At 36.0% G+C, this 25549-nt stretch overlaps 1 protein-coding gene across 10 annotated transcripts in view; it reads right to left on the minus strand.

Moving 5' to 3' along the window:
- Nucleotides 1-25549, minus strand: part of TTC6 (tetratricopeptide repeat domain 6) — a 244260-nt gene that overhangs the window by 93982 nt on the left and 124729 nt on the right. For all 10 annotated transcript variants that reach the window (XM_050795859.1, XM_050795855.1, XM_050795856.1 and 7 more), the window contains 4 exons: nucleotides 24299-24403; nucleotides 13589-13678; nucleotides 11942-12016; nucleotides 10208-10587 (listed from right to left, as the gene is read on the minus strand). In XM_050795859.1, the coding sequence (XP_050651816.1) occupies nucleotides 10208-10587; nucleotides 11942-12016; nucleotides 13589-13678; nucleotides 24299-24403 (650 nt within the window). The remainder of the gene's footprint in view (nucleotides 1-10207; nucleotides 10588-11941; nucleotides 12017-13588; nucleotides 13679-24298; nucleotides 24404-25549) is intronic.

Raw genomic sequence — 25549 nt, forward strand, 5'->3', positions numbered from 1 at the left:
AACATAATATGAGAAAAAAAAAATGCCATGCAAGAGGTTAAAGAGGACATGAACTTGAGGTAGCGGGAAGAAGGCAGGAGTTGACTACACCTCAGACTATCAACTGAATATCCCAGTTTTACCCTTCTCTAGTAGGCTATCAAATTAAATAATACCTAATATGCTTTCAAATGCTACAAGTCTAGGATTAGCCTTCTCAAATTCTCCCTTTGCAATATAGTCTTCATTGAGTAACATGTGCCATAGGGCTGGTACTGTACTAGCCATAGGAAATAAGAATAAACTCAGTATATTGAAATAAAATAATTTACCCTATCAATTCATATTTACTGAGTATGTACTATGAGAAATACCTAGTGCTGAACACTAGGAGAACAAAAGTAAGAAAAGTCAGTTTCCTTCCCTTTCCTTACTTTCATAAATTCTCTATTCCTTTCCACATTCTAGTGCAAGCCACCATCATCTATTCTTCTTAGAGTAGAATAATTTATTAACTCCCTGCTTCTACTTTTGCCCTTTGTCTAATTCATTCTCTGCATGGCAGCCAGGCATAGTTTTTTGTTTTACAAATGTACATAAGATCATATCACTCCTCCAAGAGCTTCCCCAGTATGCAAATCAAGCTCTTCACCATGGTCCATAAGACCCCACGTGATCAGGTACCAGCATAAATATTCGACACCACTACTCTCCCCCTCATTCCCTAACTTCCAGCCTTGAGCACGCCTCAAGGCCATTGCCCTTGTCAGCCCTTCTGACTGGTTGGCTCCTTCTCAATTCATATTTCTGACCAAATGTCACTTTAGAAAGGTCTTCTGTGCCAGATAAGTTTTGTTTGCACCTCCATATTCATCTCTACCCTTCTCCATCTTGCTCCCTGTCCCAGGAAACTGATCTGCACAGACTATAGCCTCTTGGTCTCTGTCTTCTCATAAAGTTTATCCAATTAGGAACCCCAACAGAGGGAAGGAGGAGAGTGAAGTCAAGGTGTTTATTCCTCCGGCTTCCTGATGAAGGGTCTCCTCAAACTCCCCAGGATTCTTGAACAAAGATCACTACTGCTTTCGAGAAAACCATTTCTATACAACTCTTTTCTTTCAGCTTCTAGTCATCACTCCCTCTTTTTGTCCTCTCAAATTTCGGAGTAGAAAATGGCTTTACATTTTTAATCCCAGGATACTGCATTATCATTTTTGGTTTCCTTGTACTTTGATATTTTTGTAAATTTCTCCCAATATTATCCTAAGCTGAGTGGTGTTTATGATTGGGATCTTCACTGACAAAGTAATTAGTACCAGAGATGGACTCAGGAAACACACACACACATAAAGCATTCTAGGATAACTTCCTTGCCAGGCTGAAATAGGACATAGGTAATCCATGGCATGTGGTGGTATAAAAATTTGTCAAATATCACCAATGTTAGCAGGGACTGATGTTCAGGTGGAAGACAAGGCATTGGGAGATCAAGGAGCTTTAAGTCATTAAGACAACAATAATTATTATAAAAATTGTGTGTTCAATAGCAAAGACTTGGAATCAACCCAAATGTCCATCAGTGACAGACTGGATTAAGAAAATGTGGCACGTATACACCATGGAATACTATGCAGCCATAAAAAAGGATGAGTTCGTGTCCTTTGTAGGGACATGGATGCAACTGGAAACCATCATTCTCAGCAAACTATCGCAAGAACAGAAAACCAAACACCACTCATAGGTGGGAATTGAACAATGAGATCACTTGGACACAGGAAGGGGAACATCACACACCAGGGCCTATTGTGGGGAGGGGGGAGGGATGGCATTGGGAGTTATACCTGATGTAAATGACAAGTTGATGGGTGCTGACGAGTTGATGGGCACAGCACACCAACATGGCATATGTATACATATGTAACAAACCTGCACGTTGTGCACATGTACCCTAGAACTTAAAGTATAAAAAAATAAATAAATAAAAAATAAAATAAAATAAAAAATTGTGTGTTCAGTTGACTACTTCTTTCAGACCAAAGAGTAGTTGCAGTACCTATTAAGTACCCTGTAAACTTTGTGAACCAAGTTAATGAAGCTAGTAGGCAAGAAGCAGAAAACTGAAATATGGGATGTTAACATGCAAGGAGCTATGAATGAGAGTGAGAATTTTAAATCTCCAGTTCCCACTTATCTTCCCTTTACTGAGGAAACTGGCTGAGGAATTGTCAGATCCCCTATCTCAGACTCTCAGTCCTCTCCTGCATAAGTTTCTTTCAATGATTACACTGTGACATTGCCTCATATGCTGTAAGGCACCTACCTCAAGCATGTCCTGAAATCACTCAGCTGTGACTCTCAAACCCTCTCATGGAGCCTCAGCCATTACAGTCCCTCAGTCTCCCACATTCCTCCTCCATGGAGGTGACCTTGGGTTGGTGGCTGCTGGCCTCACCACACACAGCCTTAGCTAGAACACCTGGGAATACTCTAAGTGAAGGGTTCTCAAACTTCAGCATGCACCAGAATTACCCAAAGACTTGTTAAAAATACAGATTTTGAGGCTCCACCCTCAGGGTCTCTTATTCGGTAGACCTAGGGTGGACTTCTAGAACTTGCACCTCTAACAGGTTCCCAGGTAACAATCATGCATGGATTACACTATAAGAGCCATTGCTATAGAGGAATGAGTTCTAAGGTTCAAGAAACAGGAATTTGTCTGCAATATGGAATGTGCTTAGTCAAGTCCTAACCCTTGGAAAGACCAGAGAACGCATAAGTGAGGGGGCAATACCCTTGAAAAGCCTTGTGGATGCTGACCTCAGAGCTGGAAAAGAATGACAGTGGGAGAACGGGAGCAAAGAAATTTGTTTCACTGACTCCAGTGGGAATAACAGAACCCTGGAGTGGTAAAATCCCATTTACCACTACAGATATGGTAGATACAATGACCACAATAAGCAACAGAGTCAGAATAGTAATAACAGGATTTTAACTCTCAAGGACCTGTGGCAATAACTAAATGTCTAAATGTCCTTAGAGATGAGATAAATGGGCAGCTTGCTTGGGTGTTCTTTGCTTACATAGGGGAAAAACTTATAGGTCTTCTGGTACAAATCTAACCAGCTATAGTGGGGGTTCACAATCTTTTACCCAGCTTTCACACCCCAGCCAGTTCATAGTCCAAAACCTCTCTTAACAGGAAGGTCGGGAAAAGTATCACTGAGGAAGAATCCTTCAATGTGGCTTCGGTATACACAGTGAATTTTCCCTGAAATCTTCTAAAGGTATAAGAAAGGGGAACCTCAAACCTTTTAGGGGTAATTAGATACTGGCTCTGACCTTATGCTAATCCACAGATACCCACTACAAATCCCACTGATGTTTATCAATCAAATTAAAGAATTACGAAAGTCAAGTGATAGAATCTTGGTCTGAGACCACTTAACAGTGGATCTAGTGAGACATGGACCCATTTTTTGATAATTTCCCTAGTCCCAGAATGTATAGTGGGAGTAAATACATGTAACAACTGAATAAACGGTAGACTGAGGAAGATAATGGTAGTAAGGGCCAAGTGGAAATCGCCCTCATCCCATCTCACACCACTATCCACCAAGATAGCAAACAAAAAGCAATACCAGATTCTGGGGAAATTACACATTAGTGTCACCATCAGACTTGAAGGATATAGGTGGCAATTCCCACCACATCTCCAGTTTACTTTCCTGTTCCACCAGTGCAAAACCAACATCGCTTGTAGGAAGTGACTATAAATTATCACAAATTTAATCAGGTGGTGATAACAATTACAGGTTTAGTTCCAGATGTGGTATATTTACTGAAGCAATGAACACACCTTCTGGCACCTGGTTTGCAGCTGTTGACCTGACATGCTTTCTTTTCCACTCCCCTAGTTTAGGAGAATCTGATGAAGTTACATTTAGATGTCAGGGACAACTCTCTCCATATATATACACACACATACATATATGTGTGTACATACCTATATATATGTGTATGTGTATGTACATATATATGTGTATGTGTGTATATATGTGTGTGTGTGTGTGTGTGTGTGTGTGTGTGTGTATATATATCCCATATCCAACCCACAAGCAAATCCTGTTGTCCCTATTTCTAAAATCTATCTAAAATCTAACCACTTTCCACTACTTTGGTTGCTATCATCCCAAACCAAGAAACTATTTCTCACCTCGATTATTTCAATAGCTTTCTAACTGGTCTCCCTGTTTCACTACAATCTATTTTTCACAAGTAACCAGAGTGAACCTTCTGGAACATAAACTAGATCCTATCAACTCACTGCTCCCAAATCCCAATGTTTCCTTTTCTATTAAGAATCCAAAGTCTTTGCCATAACCTATAAACATCACTACCCCATTCTCAAGTCCAATGATTTCTTGGCACTCTTAAGAATAATTTCAAATTTACTCTGGCCTATACCACTTGGTATTATCTCTGACCACTTCCTCAACCTCGCTTCTTTCCACCCTGCACTCACTCTGTTCTAGCCACACTGATTTCTATGTTGTCCCTCAAAAGCAACAAGCATGTCTCCAACTCAAGGCCTTTGCACTCACTATGACCACTTCAGATATTCAAATACCTCATTCCCTCATTCCATTCAGTTCTACGCTCAAATATCACTACCTTATAGAGGCTTCTGACCACTCTGTCTAAAATAGTAACCTTTGTTACACTGCTTTATTTTCTTCATTACATTTGTCACTTCCTAATGTTATTTGTTTACCTCTCCACTCTCTCTCCCACTAGAATATAAGCTCTATGAGGACAGGGAGTTTGCCAATCTTGTTCCTTGCCCTATGCTCCTTGTCTAAAACGGTATCTGTTATGTAGTACTGTTGAGTAGTGCTCAATAAATGTATATTGCAGAAATGAATGGCTGAACTTCTTCATTCATCAAATTGTTGCTGAATTCTTACTATGTGCCATGATTTAACAAGAGAAATTGCATTTAACTATAGTCCCTCCAACTCTTCACTTTAAGCTGATAAACTTTGCCTTCATTGAAAATATAGGAGCTATCTGCCTTGAACACTTACTTCATTTTCTTAAACAAAATATACATTCCCAGGGAAGGAAGATGCTTTATTCATATAATGTACAACACTTCTTCCCTGGGAGTTCAGTTGTATCACTTGTGTTCTATGTCCCATCCACGTTTGCCTACTCAGAGGCTTCACTCTTTCAATATCCTGACTTTTCTGTAACATCTAAAATTGTGATCAGTACTCTGAAATTTTACTGGGCAGAAAAACTGCAGAAAGGATACTAAAGAGGCAAGAATGAGGAGGAAATTCCAGACAAAAGAGAGTTGAAAGAGGGCGTCCTCTAAATCTAAGTTTGAAGCTATACATATCCCAGACTAACTCCTGAACCACCCACCAATCACTTCTCATTATTCCAGAAATAATCACTTTCATAGTTTGATGTATATAATTTCAAGGTTTCTATATAGATATATAAGCACTATTATACACACATACATGTATATACATACAGCTTTGTTAAAATATATTCCCACATAAACATCCAAAAATATGTTAATTGTGACTTATTTCTCAATGGTAGTATTGCTGTATTTTCTAAGTTTTTACAATAAGCATGTATTATTTTTACTATCAAATATTAATAAAATAAGTACAATGTTTTTAAGGAAACAAGATCTTGCTATATAACTTTCTAGAAGGATGTAAAAAGGAAGGGAAATGCAGACAATGGATGAACTTTCATGAGGAAGAATTATAGTCCCAGATCACTAAAATTAAATAATACAAAGAAAAGGAACACGATAAAAGAGGGGACTGGCTGTTTACATCTACCCCAAAAGGTAAATATTTCTTCCTGTACTGCAAGTTTAAATCATGTTTTCATAGCCATGAATATGGTTCATGGTTTTTCATCTGGAGGAACAAGAGTAAATTAATCTGCTAGCTATCACACCAGTCTGAGAAAGTCAAGCCTTTGGGCTGGAATATGTGTACATACAGTTAATCTGAGATGAGATGTAAGACAATTAAAGGAAACAGAAATTTTGAACAGTTTAAACGTTTTGCTCAAAATATTATTGGTATAAAAATAAGGATAATTTGACTACCCAAATCAAGGGATATTTGAGCTGGACATAACTTCAGAAACCATGTGGACAGGGTATTCATCTTCTAGATGGGGAAACAAATATTCAAGGAAATTAAGTAGCTCGGTCTAGTCACTGAGGATCTAGTAAATGGAGGTTGGGATATGGATGTATACAAATTCCTGATCCAGAGTTCTTGCTCCTAGAACAACACTGCTGCCAGCTCTTAGAGAAGCAGAGTGGTAAATGAAAGTCAAAACAGTCTTGATGGCCAGGCGCAGTGGTTCATGCCTGTAATCTCAGCACTTTGGGAGCCCAAGGCGGGTGGATTGCTCGAGACCAGAAGCTCAAGACCAGCCTGGGCAACATGGCGAAACCCTGTCTCTACCAAAAAATACAAAAAGTAGCCACACGTGGTGGCACCCACCTGTAGGCCCAGCTACTTAAGATGATGAAGTGGGAGAATCCCTTGAGCCCAGGAGGCTGTGGTTGCAGTGAGCCAAAATCACACCATTGATCTCCAGTCTGGGCAACAGAAGTGAAAACATGTCTCAAAAAAAACCAAAAAAACAAAAAACAAAAAGTGGAAGAGTAAAACAACTAAGGAAAATATAACAACTCTTGCTTGGGGGAAAATAAATTCTGCTACTTTCAGGAATGCAGCAGCACAAGATGGGCCAAGAAAACCAGGTCTGAGACCACAGGTTCACTTGCAGGAGCAGGTCAAGTGAGTCAAGACTAAGGACAATTATTCTAGAAAGGGGCACAAGAAGATGCATTCAGAGGGATAGGAACGCCATTGTCACACAGGCTGGTAGCCTGGATCTCAGATGAAGAATGTTACTCAGTCCCAGAAGACAGAACGTTGGCAGAGATCAAGAGGCTAGCAATTCACAAAAGCCCACATAGGAAGTAAGGCAGTGGGTACAAGGGAGTGAAGGCAGCCAAGATTCATTGATAGGAAGAGCTCACTGTGGGTCAGCCAGCTACTGAGGAAGGTCTCCTCTACTCCCTCGGGTTGCTCTGTCAACACTGAGCTCAGAGACCAAAGCAGAGGGAAATTTCTAGAGAAACAATGAAGCTGCAAAGTTATTGCAAACTCTGGCAACCTGCCATGACCTAGCTGAGCAGGGAAGCAACAGGGCTAAGGAGATAAAAGGAAATGCATGAATCTGGGTGAGGTGGCTCCAGTGGCCTTCTGCAGGAGTGACTTTCCACAGTCATAATTTGACTTGATGTATAAGAACACATGCAGTCTGCTTCCCACCATTAAGAGAAGCCAGCCAAGAATGGGTGTGATTAAATAACCTTCATGGTTGAACACAAAATGGTAAGACGCAAATCTGTGAATTACCAAATTAAGATTAGTGAGAAAAGGCCAGGCACGGTGGCTCATGCCTGTAATCCCAGCACTTTGGGAGGCTAAGGCGGGTGGATCACCCGAGGTCAGGAGTTCGAGATCAGCCTGGTCAACATGGCAAAACCCTGTCTCTACTAAAAATATGAAAAATTAGCCAGGCGTCATGGTACATGCCTATAATTCCAGCTACTTGGGAGGCTAAGGCATGAGAATCACTTGAACCTGGGAGGCAGAGGTTGCAGTGAGCCGAGGTGCCACTGCACTCCAGCCTGAGCAATAGAGAGAGACTCTGTCTCAAAAAAAAAAAAAAAAAAAAAAAAAGGGAAAAAAGTCTCAAACTATAGGAACAAAATTATTTTTCAAGTTGCTCCATAGTTGTTAGTTTTGAACTAACAATTTGTGTCTACATTTATATGTGGTAAATTAGTTTGAAATAAGATTTTTTTTAAAAAGGTAAGAAAGCTGTACTAACATATTGTCTTAAACAAATATTCCCACAGTTTGTTTTACTGCCTCCACCAAGAGGTTCATCCTAGGGTTCCTGTAACACCCATTGGCAGCACATACAAATTTCAAAGTCAGTTATTAGAAGGCAAAGAAATCTTTTTAAATGGTAAAACTTTATATTCAGAATGATACAAGGTCAGTAAGAAGACCACACCCCACAGAAGCAGCATTTGATCAGTTTATATCCTTTTTTTAGATAGAAGTCATTTAGGTTGTGGCCAAAATGGTGCTGTGTGTATTACCCTTTCTAGGATGGTGAAGATTCATAATACTTTAAAAATCAGTAAATGTATCTAAAATGTATAAGCAAACTTCTGGTTCTGATCTAAAACATTTATCAACTTAGAAAACCTACTTGAAGTCTTCTACAGATGAACTAACAAAAAAAATTTTCCAGATACTCTATTTGTTGCAGATGAAACTTAAGCATAAGTAGTATACAAAGAACACGAGACTTGAATGGCATTCTCCACTATGGTTGGCCTCTGTTCCACTCTATCACTCACACTTATGAAGTACTATGCCCCCCAGTCTTCTCAAGGACAATAAGTCACCATTTCAAGAGATAATTAACTCTTTTGCAGACAGCAAGTCTTTATAACTATAAAGTGAACAAATTTTTTTTTATTCTCTTATCATCAGTAAAGTCTTTACTTTTTCAAAAGGACACAAGTTTAATAAATTCTGTGATGTCCTGGGATATCTAAAAAGAAACCTCAGAGCTTTTAGGAAACTATTTTGCACAATACTTTTGTTATAAGAAAGTTATGTCCTGAACACTTAATAATGAACACATTTGGAATTTCAGTGGTTATTATTTCAGGTCCCTACATAATTTTAAATATACTGGCTACTATTACTTCCAAGGAAGGAAAAAAATATTTCTGTGTTGATTCCTAAATAAGAGCTTACAATATTTAAAAAATTTTTTAACATTTTTTTTGAGACGGAGTCTCTCACTCTGTTGCCCAGGCTGGAGTGCAGTGGCGTGATCCCGGCTCACTGCAAGCTCCGCCTCCTGGGTTCACGTCATTCTCCTGCCTCAGCCTCCCGAATACCTGGGACTACAGGTGCCCACCACCACGCCTGGCTAATTTTTTTGTATTTTTAGTAGAGATGGGGTTTCACCGTGTTAGCCAGGATGGTCTCAATCTCCTGACCTCGTGATCCGCCCATCTTGGCCTCCCAAAGTGGTGGGATTACAGGCTTGAGCCACCACGCCCAGCCTTTTTTTGGGGGGGGAGGGGGATGGAGTCTCACTCTGTCACCCAGGCTGGAGTGCAGTGGTATGATCACAGCTCACTGCAACCTCTGCCTCCCAGGTTCACGCAATTCTCCTGCCTGAGCCTCTCAAGTAGCTGGGACTACAGGGACGCACCACTATACCCAGGTCATTTTTTGTATTTTTAGTAGAAACGGGGTTTCACCGTGTTAGCCAGGATGGTCTCGATCTCCTGACCTCGTGATCTGTCCGCCTCAGCCTCCCAAAGTGCTGGGATTACAAGTGTGAGTCACTGCACCGGGCCCAAAATTATCTAGATTTATAAATCAATTCAATAACTTAAAATTTAAAAATACTTAAATATCTATTTTGAATGGGTAGAATTTGTGTGGAGCAGGAGTTGTTTTTTGTTACTAAATCACTTCGAATAACTTGTTTGGGTTTTTTACTTTCTGGAAGATTTCAGTTAGCTATCAAATTGATTTAGTCTTACCTCATGTCCTTAAATCAATCCCCTATTTAAATTATAATTTGAATCATTCACATACTTATACTATGAAATATCCATATATTTTTAAATGAGGGTTTGTCTTTCTTTTTTTTTTTAAGACAGAGTTTCACTCTGTCATCCACGCTGGAGTGCAGTGGCCTGACCTCGGCTCACTGCAACCTCTGCCTCCCGGGTTCAACCTCTTCTCAGCCTCCTGAGTAGCTTGGACTACAGGCACACACCACCATGCCCAGCTAATTTTTGTGTTTTTAGTAGAGAGGGGTTTCGCCGTGTTGGCCAGGCTGGTCTTGAACTCCTGACTTCAGATGATCCACCCGCCTTGGCCTCCCAAAGTGCTGGGATTACAGGCGTAAGCCACCTCACCCAGCCAGAGGTTTGTCTTTCAAAAAGTGAAGGGTTCACATTTTCAGTGCAGAATAAAATAATAACTTCATGAGGTGAGATTATAAAATTGAGGTCAAAACCACAATATATTTCTTAAACTATAAAAAGAAATCACTTAAACAAGACCTTTCAAGAGATTTTGGAGGCTTGGATAACTCTTCATACACGAATATAAGTTTTTGTTGTTTCAATCTTTTCTTCCATTTCATCTTCTTTTTCTTGGGATAAACAATGTAACTAATGCCAGCTTTTTTAGATGCTTCAATGAGAGTCAAAGAGAGATTTCTCAAACTGTGTTTTTCGCACATGTTATCAAAGATGTCATCTATATTTTTTTTCACAGGGATGGGTTCTTCAGTTTTATTTTGCTTAGTGAGCTGGAGCTGACGTTTCAATTCCTTTGTTTTCTGAAACATAACCTCTTTTATACTGCTTTGCATATCATTCTTGATTTCCAAAGGAGCTATGATATCCTCCTTCCTCAAGTCTACAGCAGATTTTACTTGCTTAGGTAAGCAAGCAAAGAGGTAGAAAAAGTGTAAAATCAATTTAGTTGCTATGCATTCAAAATTAATTAATTCTGTTACAATTACTATTAATGTGGTTTGGTCACTTAATTTAAAAGTTTAAAAATCTGTATTCTTAAAATTATTCAAAAGTCAGCTGATAAAGTTAATAGTGGGTTAGTTCAAGCAAAGTACAATAATTTGGTTGGTCATAGGATGTTTAATTAGGTATATGTAAACAACACTATAAATTAGATAGCATTATGATTTTCTATATTTTAATTGAAACAGAATGCTCTCTACATATCCAAATAAATTACATGTTGTACTTTTATATTTAATGCAAAAAAACTAGTAGAATGGGCAAAAGCTGTTAAAATGCCTTATTCCATAAAAATCAATTTGGGTTTTCTTTCAAAAGCGCTTTAACAACACTGAATTTCTACACAGTACCATTCAAATATTCTCCACAATAACTTTCAATTCTATATATATATTTTTTTTTTTGAGACAGGGTCTCGCTCTGTCGCCCAGGCTGGAGTGCAGTGGCCGCATCTCAGCTCACTGCAAGCTCCGCCTCCCGGGTCTACGCCATTCTCCTGCCTCAGCCTCCCGAGTAGCTGGGACTACAGGCACCCGCCACCTCACCCGGCTAGTTTTTTGTATTTTTTTAGTAGAGACGGGGTTTCACCATATTAGCCAGGCTGGTCTCGATCTCCTGACCTTGTGATCCGCCCGTCTCGGCCTCCCAAAGTGCTGGGATTACAGGCTTGAGCCACCGCACCCGGCCTCAATTCTATATTTATAATAGGAAGTAATAAAATCACAATCTATTACAGTATTTATTTTATCTAATCATTAGAGAATCCACTTAATTGTTAATAATAGTATTATTTAATATTATAATATTAATAATTATAATTTTAATAATTATGCATTAATACCTGAAACTCTAATACTCATTACTTACAAAAGATAAATTACTTTAAATCCTTTGATATAGCATTTCCTGCCTATTGAGCCATCATCAATAAGTTAAATGCATTTCATTTGCTAATAAATAATTTGTTACAGAGATGTATTTCTGTATAGTGAATTTTGGCCCAAATTTCAAACATCATAATTTCATACTAGCCAGTTACATACTTTTATATACTAAAGTACAATAGAGATATTGACCATCTGCAACTTACTGTACTCCCCCATCTCAAGAAACTATATAAAACTCAATATGTAATTAGACTAGAGAATATAATATAGAAGTATATGCTTTTAAAAAAAACCATAAGGTGATTATTATTCCTAGGAATACACATGTTTCTTCTAGAGAGTAAAAACTATAAAATTATAATACCCTTAGTTGTGTAGGTTGTGCACTAAACCATTTTTGGATATTTTCAAATGATGCAGATTTTCTTGATAAGAAACACTGTGAAATAATAAAATGAAAAATATACATTAGCCACAAATACTATTTGGTAAGCTAAAATATATAACCCTTGGCTAATAACTGTTTAGGTAAATTAATGAAATTCAGAAATACTAATTAAAATACAGATACTGAGTTTGAAGTCACTGACTTTATACAGAGGAAGAGAACTTAAAATCTATCAATTAATGTAGAAGAGTGTATAATAATAAAAACTATCTTGTTTTTTTAAAATTCAACTTGATATAACAAACACCAATTACCTGCTATGTACAAGGTAGGACAGTGCAAAGCTACCCAGCTGGTGTAGGTGGCACTGGTGTGTGTGAATGTATGACAGATACGCTAAGCCATGAATCCCCTTCACCCTGGGGCTGCTTTAGTGGGAGCCCCTGGATAGTCTCCTCTAATCATGAGCAATCTCAACCTTATAGTTCAGGAAACCACGCAAGTGTTACCACTTACTATAATAACACCCAGACTGGTGTTATTATATTAAGAGTTGGAAAGCTCTACTAAACTAGACTGCAAAATACAAAGAAAATGGCACGTTCCATATCCTTAAGCATAATAATGATGCAAACAGTAATAAAGAAATATCTAGGCCAGATCCAGTGGCTTACACCTGCAATCCCAACAGTTTGGGAGGCTGAGGCAGGAGGATCACTTAAGCCTAGGAATTTTGAGACCAGTCTGGGCAACATAGTGAGACCCCATTGAGCCCAGGAGGTCCAGGCTGCAGTAAGCCACGATTTTACCACTATACTCAAGCCTGGTAGACAGAGTGAGATTTTGTCTCAAAAAAAAAAAAAAAAGGACTATATTAGGCACTAGTGAGAGAAAAATAAAACCATGTCCTAATTGTACCCAATAAAGGTCAGGTCATTGGATACACTGCAGTTAGTTATACTAAAAGTCATGACTATGCATCTGATCACCATTTAAAGTGATCAGTCTTACTGTGTTTCATGGCCACAAACAGTTTCTCCATTTAGTCAAAGACTCATATACATGTTCCTTTGATATTGAAGACCTATGCAAGAATGACTGAAAAAACTAGAAGTGTTAGAAAAACTCACAACAAATATCCTGCTATTGTTTAGTGAATAACATCTTCTAACAGTCATAAAAACAGCATATTTGAGAAAGTAGAAATGTATCTTCAGTAAAGATAGCACTGAATGGTCTGAGCCATTTCCCAGAATGAGGAAGTACCAAGAAAAAAAAATTTTTTTTTGAGACAGTCTCCCCCTGTTGCCCTTGATCTCCCATGCTCAAGCCATCTTCCCACCTCAGCCTCTTAAGTAGCTGAGATACAGGCACATGCCACCACATCCAGCTCATTTTTTCATTTTTTTACTAGAGATGGGGTTTCACCATATTGGCCAGGCTGGTCTTGAACTCCTAGCCTCAAATGATCTGCCCACCTCAGACTCCCAAAATGCTGGGATTTACAGGCATGAGCCACCATGCCCGGATCCAAGAAATAATTTCTGGAATTACCATAATTAATATCTGGACTGTAGGCAGATATACTAAACAATCTTAATTAAGAACAAAAATTGTACATACCCAAAAATTTGTTCTGCTATGTCGACGAAAAGTAATGGCACTGCTTTTATATGAAAATTTATCAGTTAAAAGTCTGCTTGCTTGAACACTCTGTGATAAAAAGATAACAATTTTAAATTATGTTTTGGAATACTTTTTAAAAGCCTACGATGACTGTTACTTCACAGTACAACATTATTAACAAAAGAGAAAACATATGAAAGTAGTGTAATTCTAGAAAACACCAGAGATGCATCAAAGTCCAGCTACAGCCATAATATTTGGCTAAAACCTGCAATTTGGCTTCAGTGTTGGCATTTAGCAAAATGGTTACTTCTACATTATTTCTGACATCCTTAATCTTAGGAGTGATCGATGATCCTATGATCTCACAGGTTAACATTGAATTTATGTAGCATATTAATATTAGGATTATGAACAAAACATTATCTAGTTTGCTTGTCAACATATGAACATTCATTTTTAAATACAAACAATCATTCTAAATGTAAACTGGAATGAAATTTGCCTTAAGTGCTTTATGCTTTGAATTCTATCGGTTAAGTATGTAGATATATTTATTGTTGTAAGAGTAAACTGCCACAATAATTAATGTTATTATTAAATGTGCTACTTCTCTATCTTGTAATCAGTGGTTTGGATATGCAGAAACCTAGAAGACCTAAATTTGACAGCTGGGTGGATTAATGATTAATTAAATCATACTACTACTTTGTTTTTTGAAACTGTTAGGTCTTGAACACTAACATTAAAATTTTTTTAATATTTATTGAACAAAAAGTCAGATTTTAAAAATATTATGTAATTATTACTGACAATGGAGAAGGCTATGGGTAACTTAGGAATCACCAAGCATTGAATTTTTGCTAAAAATCCTCTCAAGTTATATTTTCAGAAAGTAGTGATAGTACAATGTATGGTAAGATAATTACCGGACATAATAGAAAGATACTGGTCACCTTCATCATTATTCTTTAAAAACAAACTACATGGTATACCAGGTATTTTCAAACCATTTTGTCATATGCTTACACAAGATATTGAAATATGATGGAATAGCAGATATTACATATTTAAAAGAATGCTTTTAACAAAAATAAGGACAACAACCTTAGTACCATGCTTCATAGATATCAAAACTTCGGAACTTATTAACAATCAATGGTTACTTATTTTTAAAAAGGAACCTATATGCTGGAGCCTTGGAAACTGTCAAAATAAAGCCCAAACTAAGGTATCTTGAGAGGGCACTTACAGTGTTGCTTATGTGATATCCAATGGAAAAAAAAAAGTCCCCCTACTCTACCCCAAAGATATTGTTGAAATTGGTATGCATGCAATAAAAGCTGGGATGCAAAGAGAAATGGAAACAGTTTCTTTAAAAGTCAATAATGACTTCTGCTTCTAATTATGTAACATTAGGAACTCTGCTGAGGACAACTGAGAGCTACATACAATTTGAAACACAATGGTCAAACCATCAGAGAGCTAGCAAAATGAAAAGATGAGCCAAAATCTGAGAAAAAAACAAGGACCAGAAAAAGTAAGCCTACTATTCAAAGATGCTTTGTTCTCAGAATGTTTGCCAAAACAACTATAACTCTGAGTTGCAGAGTTGGCAATTTCTTGGGGCAAGGGTGACAAAAATCAAAGTCCAGAATCTACCTGAGATGTGGAGCCTGATAACACATCCCAATTATATATAAACTGGAATACCACAGGGGTACACCCTCAGATTAAAAGTGGGTGGAAATAATCAACTTTTTTGTGGACTTTCAATCTGGGCTCTATCACGAGGGTAGTCAGAGAAACTCAAGCCTCAACTTTAGATTAAAGCTGTTTCTAAATGGTAAAGACCTCAGGTTCTAACAAAAATGTCCTTTGGAGCAAGAAAATGCCATAATGCCATTCTAAGTCTCAAATGTTTCCTTAAAATCATGTTTTAAATACAATGATAAGCAAACATGTAAAGACAGACAGGTATACAAACAAACGAAACACCATAACATAACAGATTTAAGGAAAAATAGAAATACTAAAAAGAACCATATAAAAAACAAGTTTAACAGTATATTATACACAACTAAAGAGAGAAATTCGTGGACCTCACCGATAACATAGGTTAGAAGAAATTGTCCAGAATCCAATACCAAGCACAAGAGAGGAAAAAAAAAAGGTACCTAATACATGTGATTAAAATCCTAGAAAATGAAATAGAGAATGGATAGAGATTACTAAAAATTTTCCATAGCTAATGAAAGATGTCAACTACAAACTCAAAGGATTTCAATATATGATAAATAAAAAGAAATATACACCTAGACACATCATAGTGAAACTATAGGAAATGCAAATGAAAAACTTAAAACCGGCCAGGTTTAGTAGAAGCAGAAAATGCATTAGCTTCAAAGTCTTTACATTTAAGACTTACTTCTCAACAGCAATAATGAATGCCAGAAAATAATGGAACATCACTATTGTGTTAAAACATCTGCCAATATATTATACTCAGATAAAATATTCCTCAAGAATGAAACAATATGAAGACATTTTGAAACTAAGAAAAACCAGGGATTTCACCAACTGCAGACCTTCTACCCCTCCTCTTAAAAGAAATTCTATAGGATACAATTTAAGCAGAGGGTAAAATGATTCCAGATATAAGTGTCTGAGATGCGAGGAAAAAAAAAGAAAAGCAAAAAAAAAGAGATAAATATATGGGTAAAATTTAAGGTATATTACATAAAATGAAAATTTAGTTTGGACTTTAAAAGCTAAGGATCAAAGTAAGAGCATAAGTCAAGAAAGGGTAAACGGAATCAAAGGATTCTGAAGTCACTGTATTTTCCTGGAGGAGTATAAAGGTATTAATGTATATTAGATAGCAATAAGTTAAAGATGCATATTCTAGGGAAACTGCCACAGGAATAAGAAAAACATACTGTTGACCCTTGAATAACATGGGTTTGAACTTCACGGGTTCAGAAAATCTACTTATTTACAGATTTCCTTCTGCCTCTGCTACCCCTGTAACAGCAAAAACAACCTCTCTTCTTCCTCTGCCTCAGCCTAATCAGTATAAAGACAACAAAGTGAAGACCTTTATGATCATCTACTTCCACTTAACTAACAGTAAATATATTTTCTCTTCCTTATAATCTTCTTAATACCATTTTCTTTTTTCTAGCTTACTTCATTGTAAGAATGCAGTACATAATACATATAACATATAAAATATGTGTTAATTGACTGTTTATCAGTAATGCTTCCAGTAAACAATAAGCTATTTGTAGTTAAGTTTTTGGAAAGTTGAAAGCTACACATGAACTTTCAACGGTGCAGGGATTGGCACCCCCAACCCTCACATTGTTCAAGGATCAATTATATATAACTTTTACAACAGAAATGATAAAACACAATACACCCAAATAATTGGCAAAAATTAAGCATACAATGGGTAAGAAAATAAAAATAACAATGAAAAGTGGACGTAAATTTTAAATAGGCCCAATTAAAAAACAAAAAAAAATCCAAATCTATTTAATTGTTTTCCTCTAATCACATGTTGTTTACAAAAGACACATCTAAAATATAAGAATACAGAAAGGTTATGTGTAAGGGAACAAATATTTAATAAAGGAAAATTGTTATCAATGCATTAATAATAAAGATAGACTCTAAGGTAAAAGTGTTTACTAAAATAAAGTAGCTCAGTTCATTACTGAAAGTTTTGACTCACAAACAATGTTTAACAATTCTTCATTTGTATGCATCTAATAACATGGCCCCAAAATATATAAAGTAAAAATTGACAATATTACAGAAAAATATAGACAAATCTACACCACAGTGGCAGATTTAAACACCCAGCTGAGGTTGAACAAAATGTCATTCTGCCTTCTTGTTTTAGCTCTTGTACTGTAAAGAAGTTTCCTTTTCATGGCCTATTTAGTGTCGTGTTTTTCACATTTTTGTGCTTTTGATTTGTGATTTTGCTCTTTAAAATGGTCCCCAGTATAGTGCTGAAGTGCTGGCTAGCGTTCCTAAGTGCAAGAAGCCTGCAATGTACATTACAGAGAAAATAAATGTGTTACATAAGCTTCTTTCAGGCGTGAGTTATAGTGCTGTCGGCTATGACTTCAGTGGTAATGAATCAAAAATATATATTAAATAAGGTGTCTTTAAATAGAAAACCTCATAAAGCAAGGTTATGTATTGATCAGCTGATGAAAACCAGAGGCTCACAGGACCCTCGCCTTCTACTTCCCCTAAGGGCAACAGTTCAATATCAAGTAATTCAGTGCTTGAGGTGACTTTATGGAACATAACTACCACAAATGACAAGAATCCACTGTACATGTTTACTGTATCTGTACCTCACACCAAAATGTAAGCTCCATGAAATTAGTGACCTTGAATTTTCATTGCTGCAGCTCCAGCCTCTAGAACAGTGACTCAAACATAGAGGTGACTGGCATGTATTTATCTGATGAATGAATGAAAAAATGACATGTAAAAAGACTCACGTCTTCATTTTAAACAAGACCAAGAAGTTCCAAGTGGGATGAATGAGAACTACAGTGTCTGAATACTTATTATCAACACTGGATGCTGCCTGGCAAGTAATGAGAACAATAGAATTTTATGCCACATCAAATTGGAATGCAAGAGGCACAGGAAAATAAATATACATCCACAAATACAAGTACTCCAAAATTTACCACCCACAAATCTTTCTGGAAAGAATTAGTCAAAAATATAATCAGGAAAACAAAAATGATTAGAAGAAAGGAAATGATATAAGACAAGAAATTGTGGAAAGAAAATTAAGTCAGAAAAACAGCTAAATCTATGTAATTGTTGATGCACAGAGTGAACACTGAAATTATCAGGATCAAAAATATTTAATGGTCTCAAATGTGGCAGATGGCAGATGGGAGTAAAGTGAAACATTTTAAAGTCTTAATCCTTCATAGAAAGGATATAGATTCTGATTGACTCTTGATGTGTTTAAATACATGCCAGATATTTTTAAATAACCATGAAAATGTAAAATCATGAGTATATTGTATCCAGACTACTGAATTTTATTTAAAAAAGAACAACTGAAAAATATAAGTTTAAGAAAAGGAATAACAGGTGAAAATAAAAAAGGCAGCATCAAACAAAAAAAATAAGTTAAATTTGCTTTTTAAAAATATGAGCACATAGATCTGTGCATCTAAATATCATTTCCCATTCATCAGAACCAGGAGTCTTTGAAGAAAGAGTCAATGCCAGTTTTGGTGAAATGAAAATGTCGGGTGAGCTTGAGCTATCTTTTTGTGCCAGAAAATGCTATTGGATCTTTTTCTCCTGGTCTCCAGGAGCGGACAACCACCAATACTGATTTTCTTTCGGTGTTGTAGTAGTATCAATACTACTTTTCTAGTGGGTTACTCCATGGTCACCAGTTCTCACTAACTCTTCCTATTCCTGCTACAATTTCACTTCTTTTAAAACAATTTTGCCTACCCTCAATTCCCTACATTCACACTTTCCTGTAAACATACATAGAAAAATATATGCCCATACTTTGTAAACAAACATATAGTTTAAAAAACATTGCACTCATATTACAGAATCCCTACTCTGTCAGCTCAAGTAGAAGTAGACATCAACAGTATAGGATAAAAAGAAGGTACAGGAATAGGCAGGGGGAGCCTTCAGAACACTATGCAGATTTGACATCTGTGAAAGGGGATGAGAAAGGAAGGATTAGGTAGGAAGAGCTTCAGACCACGGAACAGTCCTAAGAAAGATTCAATCAGGCAGATGAAAAGTCCCTGAGCCAAAATTGCCCATGAAAGCAATCACAATCAAGCAGGAATGCATCTGCTCTAGCAACCACCTTGTGCTCAGTCCCTGGCTGGGAGCAGCCCCAAGGAAGCATGGCCTTGGAGCAAATGCCATGTTAGGTCTACAGGACAGCAGCTGGAGGCCGCCAGTCAAGTATGCCCCCTCAGCAGATTTTCTTGAAGCAGATTGTGAGCATCATATTTTCATGGATGCCACATTGACTTATGCAAATTAATATTCACCAATCTTTTGCATTAAGGTAATCTTTTCATATACTTTATATTATTAACTTTCTCCTTCTAGCTCATGACATATTTTTCAAAAACAATATGTATTTTCTCAAGTAAATGAAAAGGTTAGACTGCATTATTAAAAAAATGCAAATATATATAGTCTTCTAAGATTTGAAATATACATACACTTTGACTAGGAATTCCAAACAGAGAAATACACATGTGTGTGCAAAGATATATATTCAAGTATTTTAAGTGAAAAAAATTAAGATGTAGAATAACATAAATTACAAATGCATATATGTAAAAGTATTCATTTGCACATACCTGCATGACATAAATGACAATGAAAATGTCTGAATGGATACACAAAATGCATTTAACAACGGCCAACTTCAGGGAGAAGAGAACTGGAGAAGGACAGCATTAAGGAGGGGGAATGCTCTTTATGTCATATTCATCTTTATTGTTTGAATTTTTACTACAAGAAAGCATTAATATACTACTAGTGTGATTTCTGAAGCAATTGTAATAGCCTTTGCCACTCTGAAAACAGCACAGACAGTAGGGAGTTAACAAAAGAGAACAGAAATTTTAAAAAAACAGAAATCACAAAATGAAATAATAATAGTAGGACCAAAACACCATATGTTACTTATATGGCACAACTAAACAAAACAAAACAAAAACAACAAAAAGTATTAACATAAAAATATTTCTGAACACAGAGAAAAGAACACAGGGCTAGACATACTAGAGTAGAATTCAAACACTGAATAGGCCAAACTGGATCATTTCAAATCAATAAGAGACAAAATTCATAATAAAGACAAAACATCTTCTAATCACAGAAAGTAAAACTGTTAGTAACACGTGGAAATTTTTTTTTTTTTTTTTTTTTTTTTTTTTTTTTTTTTTTTTGTATTTTTGGTAGTGATAGGGTTTCATCATGTTGGCCAGGTTGGTCTCCAACTCCTGGCCTCAAGTGATCCACCCACCTCAGCCTCCCAAAGTGCTGAGATTACAGGCATGAGCCACCACGCCCGGCTAACATATGGAAAAACTGACAAAACATAACTTCATTGAAAATCCGTATTTAATTAAAGTCTTTATAAGATCAAATGAAATAAATATACCACATTAAATGTAATAATATTATAATATAATAGCTAAGTCTATTATTATTTGAGCACCTACTACTTATCGAGCAATGCACCATATAGTCTCTCATTAAATCCTCAAAAAACACACTGTGCAAACAAAAAAAAGAGGCTTCATGAAGTTAAAATAATAGTACAAGGTTACCCAGAAAGTAAGTGGATATCAGATTCGAGACTATCTGATTCCAAAGGTATGCTCTGCTTAGTCTGGCCACAATATAAAAATGATAACAAATAATACCACTGAATTAACTGAGAGATATTGGGATATCTAGTACAAAAAAGCAAATATCCATAAATTCCAAGAAACTGGTATTTTGAAGAATATATTTCTTACACTAATAAGGTTTTAAAATAAAATTTTAAATAATTCCAACAAGCTTTTAAAAAATGTTTAAACACTATGGTGTATCAAAAAGAAAAGGAAAATTGCAATAGAAATTACTTTGAAAATAAATAAAGACACTGCAAATGAAAAGGTTTGAAATAAGGTCAAGTACACAGAAGAAAACTCATAAATTACTTTTTTAAAAAAAAGAAGAAATATGAAGAAATTAATTAAGTTTTCAGCAAAAGAAATTAGAGTCTGGGTGTGGTGGCTCACACCTATAATCCCAGCACTTTGGGAGGCCAAGGTGGGCAGATCACAAGGTCAGGAGGTGGAGACCATCCTGGTTAAAATGGTGAAACCCCATCTCTACTAAAAATACAAAAAATTAGCCAGGCGTGGTGGTGCGCGCCTGTAGTCCCAGCTACTCAGGAGGCTGAGGCAGGGGAATTGCTTGAACCTAAGAGGCAGAGGTTGCAGTGAGCCAAGATTGCACCACTGCACTCCAGCCTGGTGATAGAGTAAGACTCTGTCTCAAAAAAAAAAAAAAAAAAAAAAAAAAAAAAAATTGAAAAATGCCAACATAGAATGTCAACATTCTATGGAAAGCAGAAAGCCAATAACCAAAGATATGTTTGAAAGGAGAAGTAACAACACTGAATTAATATTTAATCCAAAAGGGTTTTGGTCAAAGACGGTGGGTTAAACTCATGTGTTTTCCTGGTTGACTGGCCATGATATGTAACAGCCGGGGAACTATGTATTACATATCTTTCTAAAAAAATAAAATAAAAGGGATGGTGTCATACTGGTATGAGTATAGTAGTCTGACACATATAGAGAAAGCATTTAATTTAAAAACAAATGAAACAAGAAAAAAACTACTTTCTTTTTTTTTTTTTTTTTTTTTTTTTTTTTTGAGACGGAGTCTCGCTGTGTCTCCCAGGCTGGAGTGCAGTGGCGTGATCTCGACTCACTGCAAGCTCCGCCTCCCGGGTTCACGCCATTCTGCCGCCTCAGCCTCCCAAGTAGCTGAGACTACAGGCGCCCACCACCACGCCGGGCTAGTTTTTTGTATTTTTAGTAGAGACGGGGTTTCACCATGTTAGCCAGGATAGTCTCCATCTCCTGACCTCGTGATCCACCCGCCTCGGCCTCCCAAAGTGCTGGGATTACAGGCTTGAGCCACCGCGCCCGGCCGAAAAAAACTACTTTCTAAAAATTCTATTCTAAGAAAAAAAATCAGAAACACCATCAGAAAGGAAAAAGAAAATGATGCAATATTAGAAATGAATATTAAAACTGACAAAATATATGCAACTCTATGCATATAACTTATAAATTTCAACTAAATACATAGCTTTCTGTAGGAATATGTTGCCAATTGACAAGAAAAATAGTAAATATGAATAAGCTAAGAATTAGAAAAGAAAAATTTTTAATTATCAAACAATTACCTTACCAAATGGCTCAGATGAGTCTGAACAGTGAATTCTTCCAACTTTTCAAGATTATTCCTATGCCATATCAATTTCAGAATATTAAAAATGATGAAATGCTATCCAGTTAACCTTATAAAGCAAGAATAGCTCTGATAGCAACGTCCAACAAAGGAAAAAAAAATACACTACACAGATATTTCACCCATGAGTATATATTTAAAATTAAAAATAAAATATGGCCTAACAGAATTCAACATAATATTTAACAATAATACACTATGAACAAGGAATCCAAGAAATGCAAAGATATTTCAATATTAACATTCTAAACATGTAGTATCGACAGGTTAAATATGAACAAGACTCCAACCATGCCTTGGTTGCAGGGAAGCTAGGAGATAAATTGATGACCCCATTTCAAGCAACAGCATACATGAACTGAATGTCTTCATATTAACCTTACCTCTGGCTTTATTATGCTATTACTCATGTTATGTTTTCCCCACAATTTTTTTAACTTTTTTGTTTTATCCTTTTCTGATATATGTGTTTTCATAAGCTGCCTACAGCATTGTGCAAATAAAACAATCCTGAATGCCACTAAAAATTTATGTACAATGATGCTCATCACTGAAATACTGTAAAAGAAAAAAAAAAGGAAAAAGCAGAAAACAGGAGGAGGAAAAAGGAGAAGAATTTTTACAAACCAAAGAAAATGAACCAAAAAGTGGGCAGCAATTCTCTGTGGGAGAAGAATAATAGGTTATTTTGTTTTATTTCTCCTTATTTTTCTAATTTTTAAAATGATCAGTATAACATAAAATGAGAGTAATCATTCTTCTTTAAGGGAAGGAAAAAGATTACCACATTTGGGTATTATTAAATGTTTTTAATATTAATTTAATTTAAAATGTGATTTTAAAAACAAATGAAAATACCATGAAGATCTCTAAACAACTCAAGTAGCTTTATATCTTGAACTCTCAATCAAATAAAACATTCTTTCAAAAAGAAAACAGAATATTCTTCTTAACTAGCTAAAGTCACATGGATAAGTATAACATTTTTTAAATATACATTAAATATATAAAATTATGGATGGGCATGGTGGCTCATCCCTGTAATCCCAGCACTTTGGGAGGCCAAGGTGGGTGGATCACCTGAGGTCAGGAGTTCGAGATCAGCCTCACCAACATGGAGAAACCCCGTCTCCACTAAAAATACAAATTTAGCCAGGTGTGGTGCCGCAAGCCTGTAATCCTAGCTACTCAGGAGGCGGAGGCAGGAGAATTGCTTGAACCCGGTGGGGCAGAGGTTGCGGTTAGTCAAGATTGCACCATTGCCCTCCAGCCTGGGCAACAAGAGCAAAATTCCATCTCAAAAAAAATTATATATGTGTGTGTATATGTATAGAACATATTTTATGTATATGTATTATTATATGTATTATATATTATATATATAGAACATATACATATAATAAAATTATAAATTCATAAGTGTGTAGGTATATAATTCTATACATACATATAATTATTTACATATATAAATAATTTCTATAGTGATATCCAATTAATCCTAATTATGGCAATAACTGTCTGGTAATTTATATAAATGTCCAGTAAAATTTAATGTCACAGCCAATTATACAATTTAATTATTAAATAATAACAACAACAATAAAAGAGAAAACCCATTTGGTATGTTACCTCATATTTTGGATATAGAGTTTCCTTCATGACAGATTCTGGAACAGAGAATTTAGGTGCAGCTGTATTCCAAAACAACTTCGTGAATTCTGGATAAGCACACATCTTTGAAAACAACATAAAAGGTTATTAGAAATGGTACGAAATGGCCCCAAGAGTAAACACTCAATCTCCTGTCAAAATTATTTTTAGTTGCTGAGAATTTTTGGTTCCATAGCTTCTGAAAATCTGGTAAAGAATTTTTTTAAAGCCATCAGGTTAGTAACAATGTAAAAGTCTGCATTACCAACTGACCCTAAGGACTTGGGGAAATTTGTAGAACACACTGGAGGCCAATTGGCCATATCTAGTAGAGTAGAAAGTGTACATGCCACATCTTCCTGGAATTTAACTTCCAGCTATATAGTCTAGGCAAATTCTTTCACACATGCATGGGAAAATGTGTATGGGATATTCACAGAGCATGTGAAATAAAAAAATTAAACCCAATCTAAATAGCCATTAACAGAGTAACATAAATAAAATGTGGTATACTCATAAACACCATAAAACACATTAAAACACAAAAATTATGATCTAGAGGTGGATCTTAGAAGCATGGTATTGAGAAGAAAATAAGCAAGTTTTAGAAAGAATCATATAAAACCATGTCATTTATATAAATGTATCCAGAAAACACACAAAAAAAGTATTATTTATTGGTTAGGCTCACGAATACATCTAGTAAAGTATAAACTCATGGAATGGAAAAACTACTATAATTATACCAGTAACTGCTGGGTAGGGAGGAAGAGAAATGGAATTAAGAAGTACAAAAGGCCTTAATTTAATAATTTTTAAAATTTTATTTAAAAAAAAATGAAACAAGTATGACAAAATGTTAACATTTCCAAAATCTTACTAACATATTCTCAGGTGTTTGCTAGTTTGGTTTCTGTATTTCTTTTCCAAATAAAAATTAATCAGGCCTAGGGGATATTTTTAGCGATGTGAAAGTATTCTGTAGAATTGTGGCTACATGACATTATACATTTTTAAAAACCCACTGAACTTTGAAGCATAAGAGTTGAATTTTAATGCAATGCAAATTGATGCCTACGGCCATACCACTCTAAATATGCCTGATCTCTTCTTTAATATGAATTTTTAAAAATCATTTAGGAGGTCAGGAGGAATCCCAGGATGGAATGCAGAATGTAATAAAACAGTCTAACTATATTACAAACATATGAAACAATCTCACCCAAAGGG

The sequence above is a fragment of the Macaca thibetana genome, chromosome 7 (assembly GCF_024542745.1).
Source record: "Macaca thibetana thibetana isolate TM-01 chromosome 7, ASM2454274v1, whole genome shotgun sequence".
NCBI lineage: Eukaryota > Metazoa > Chordata > Mammalia > Primates > Cercopithecidae > Macaca > Macaca thibetana.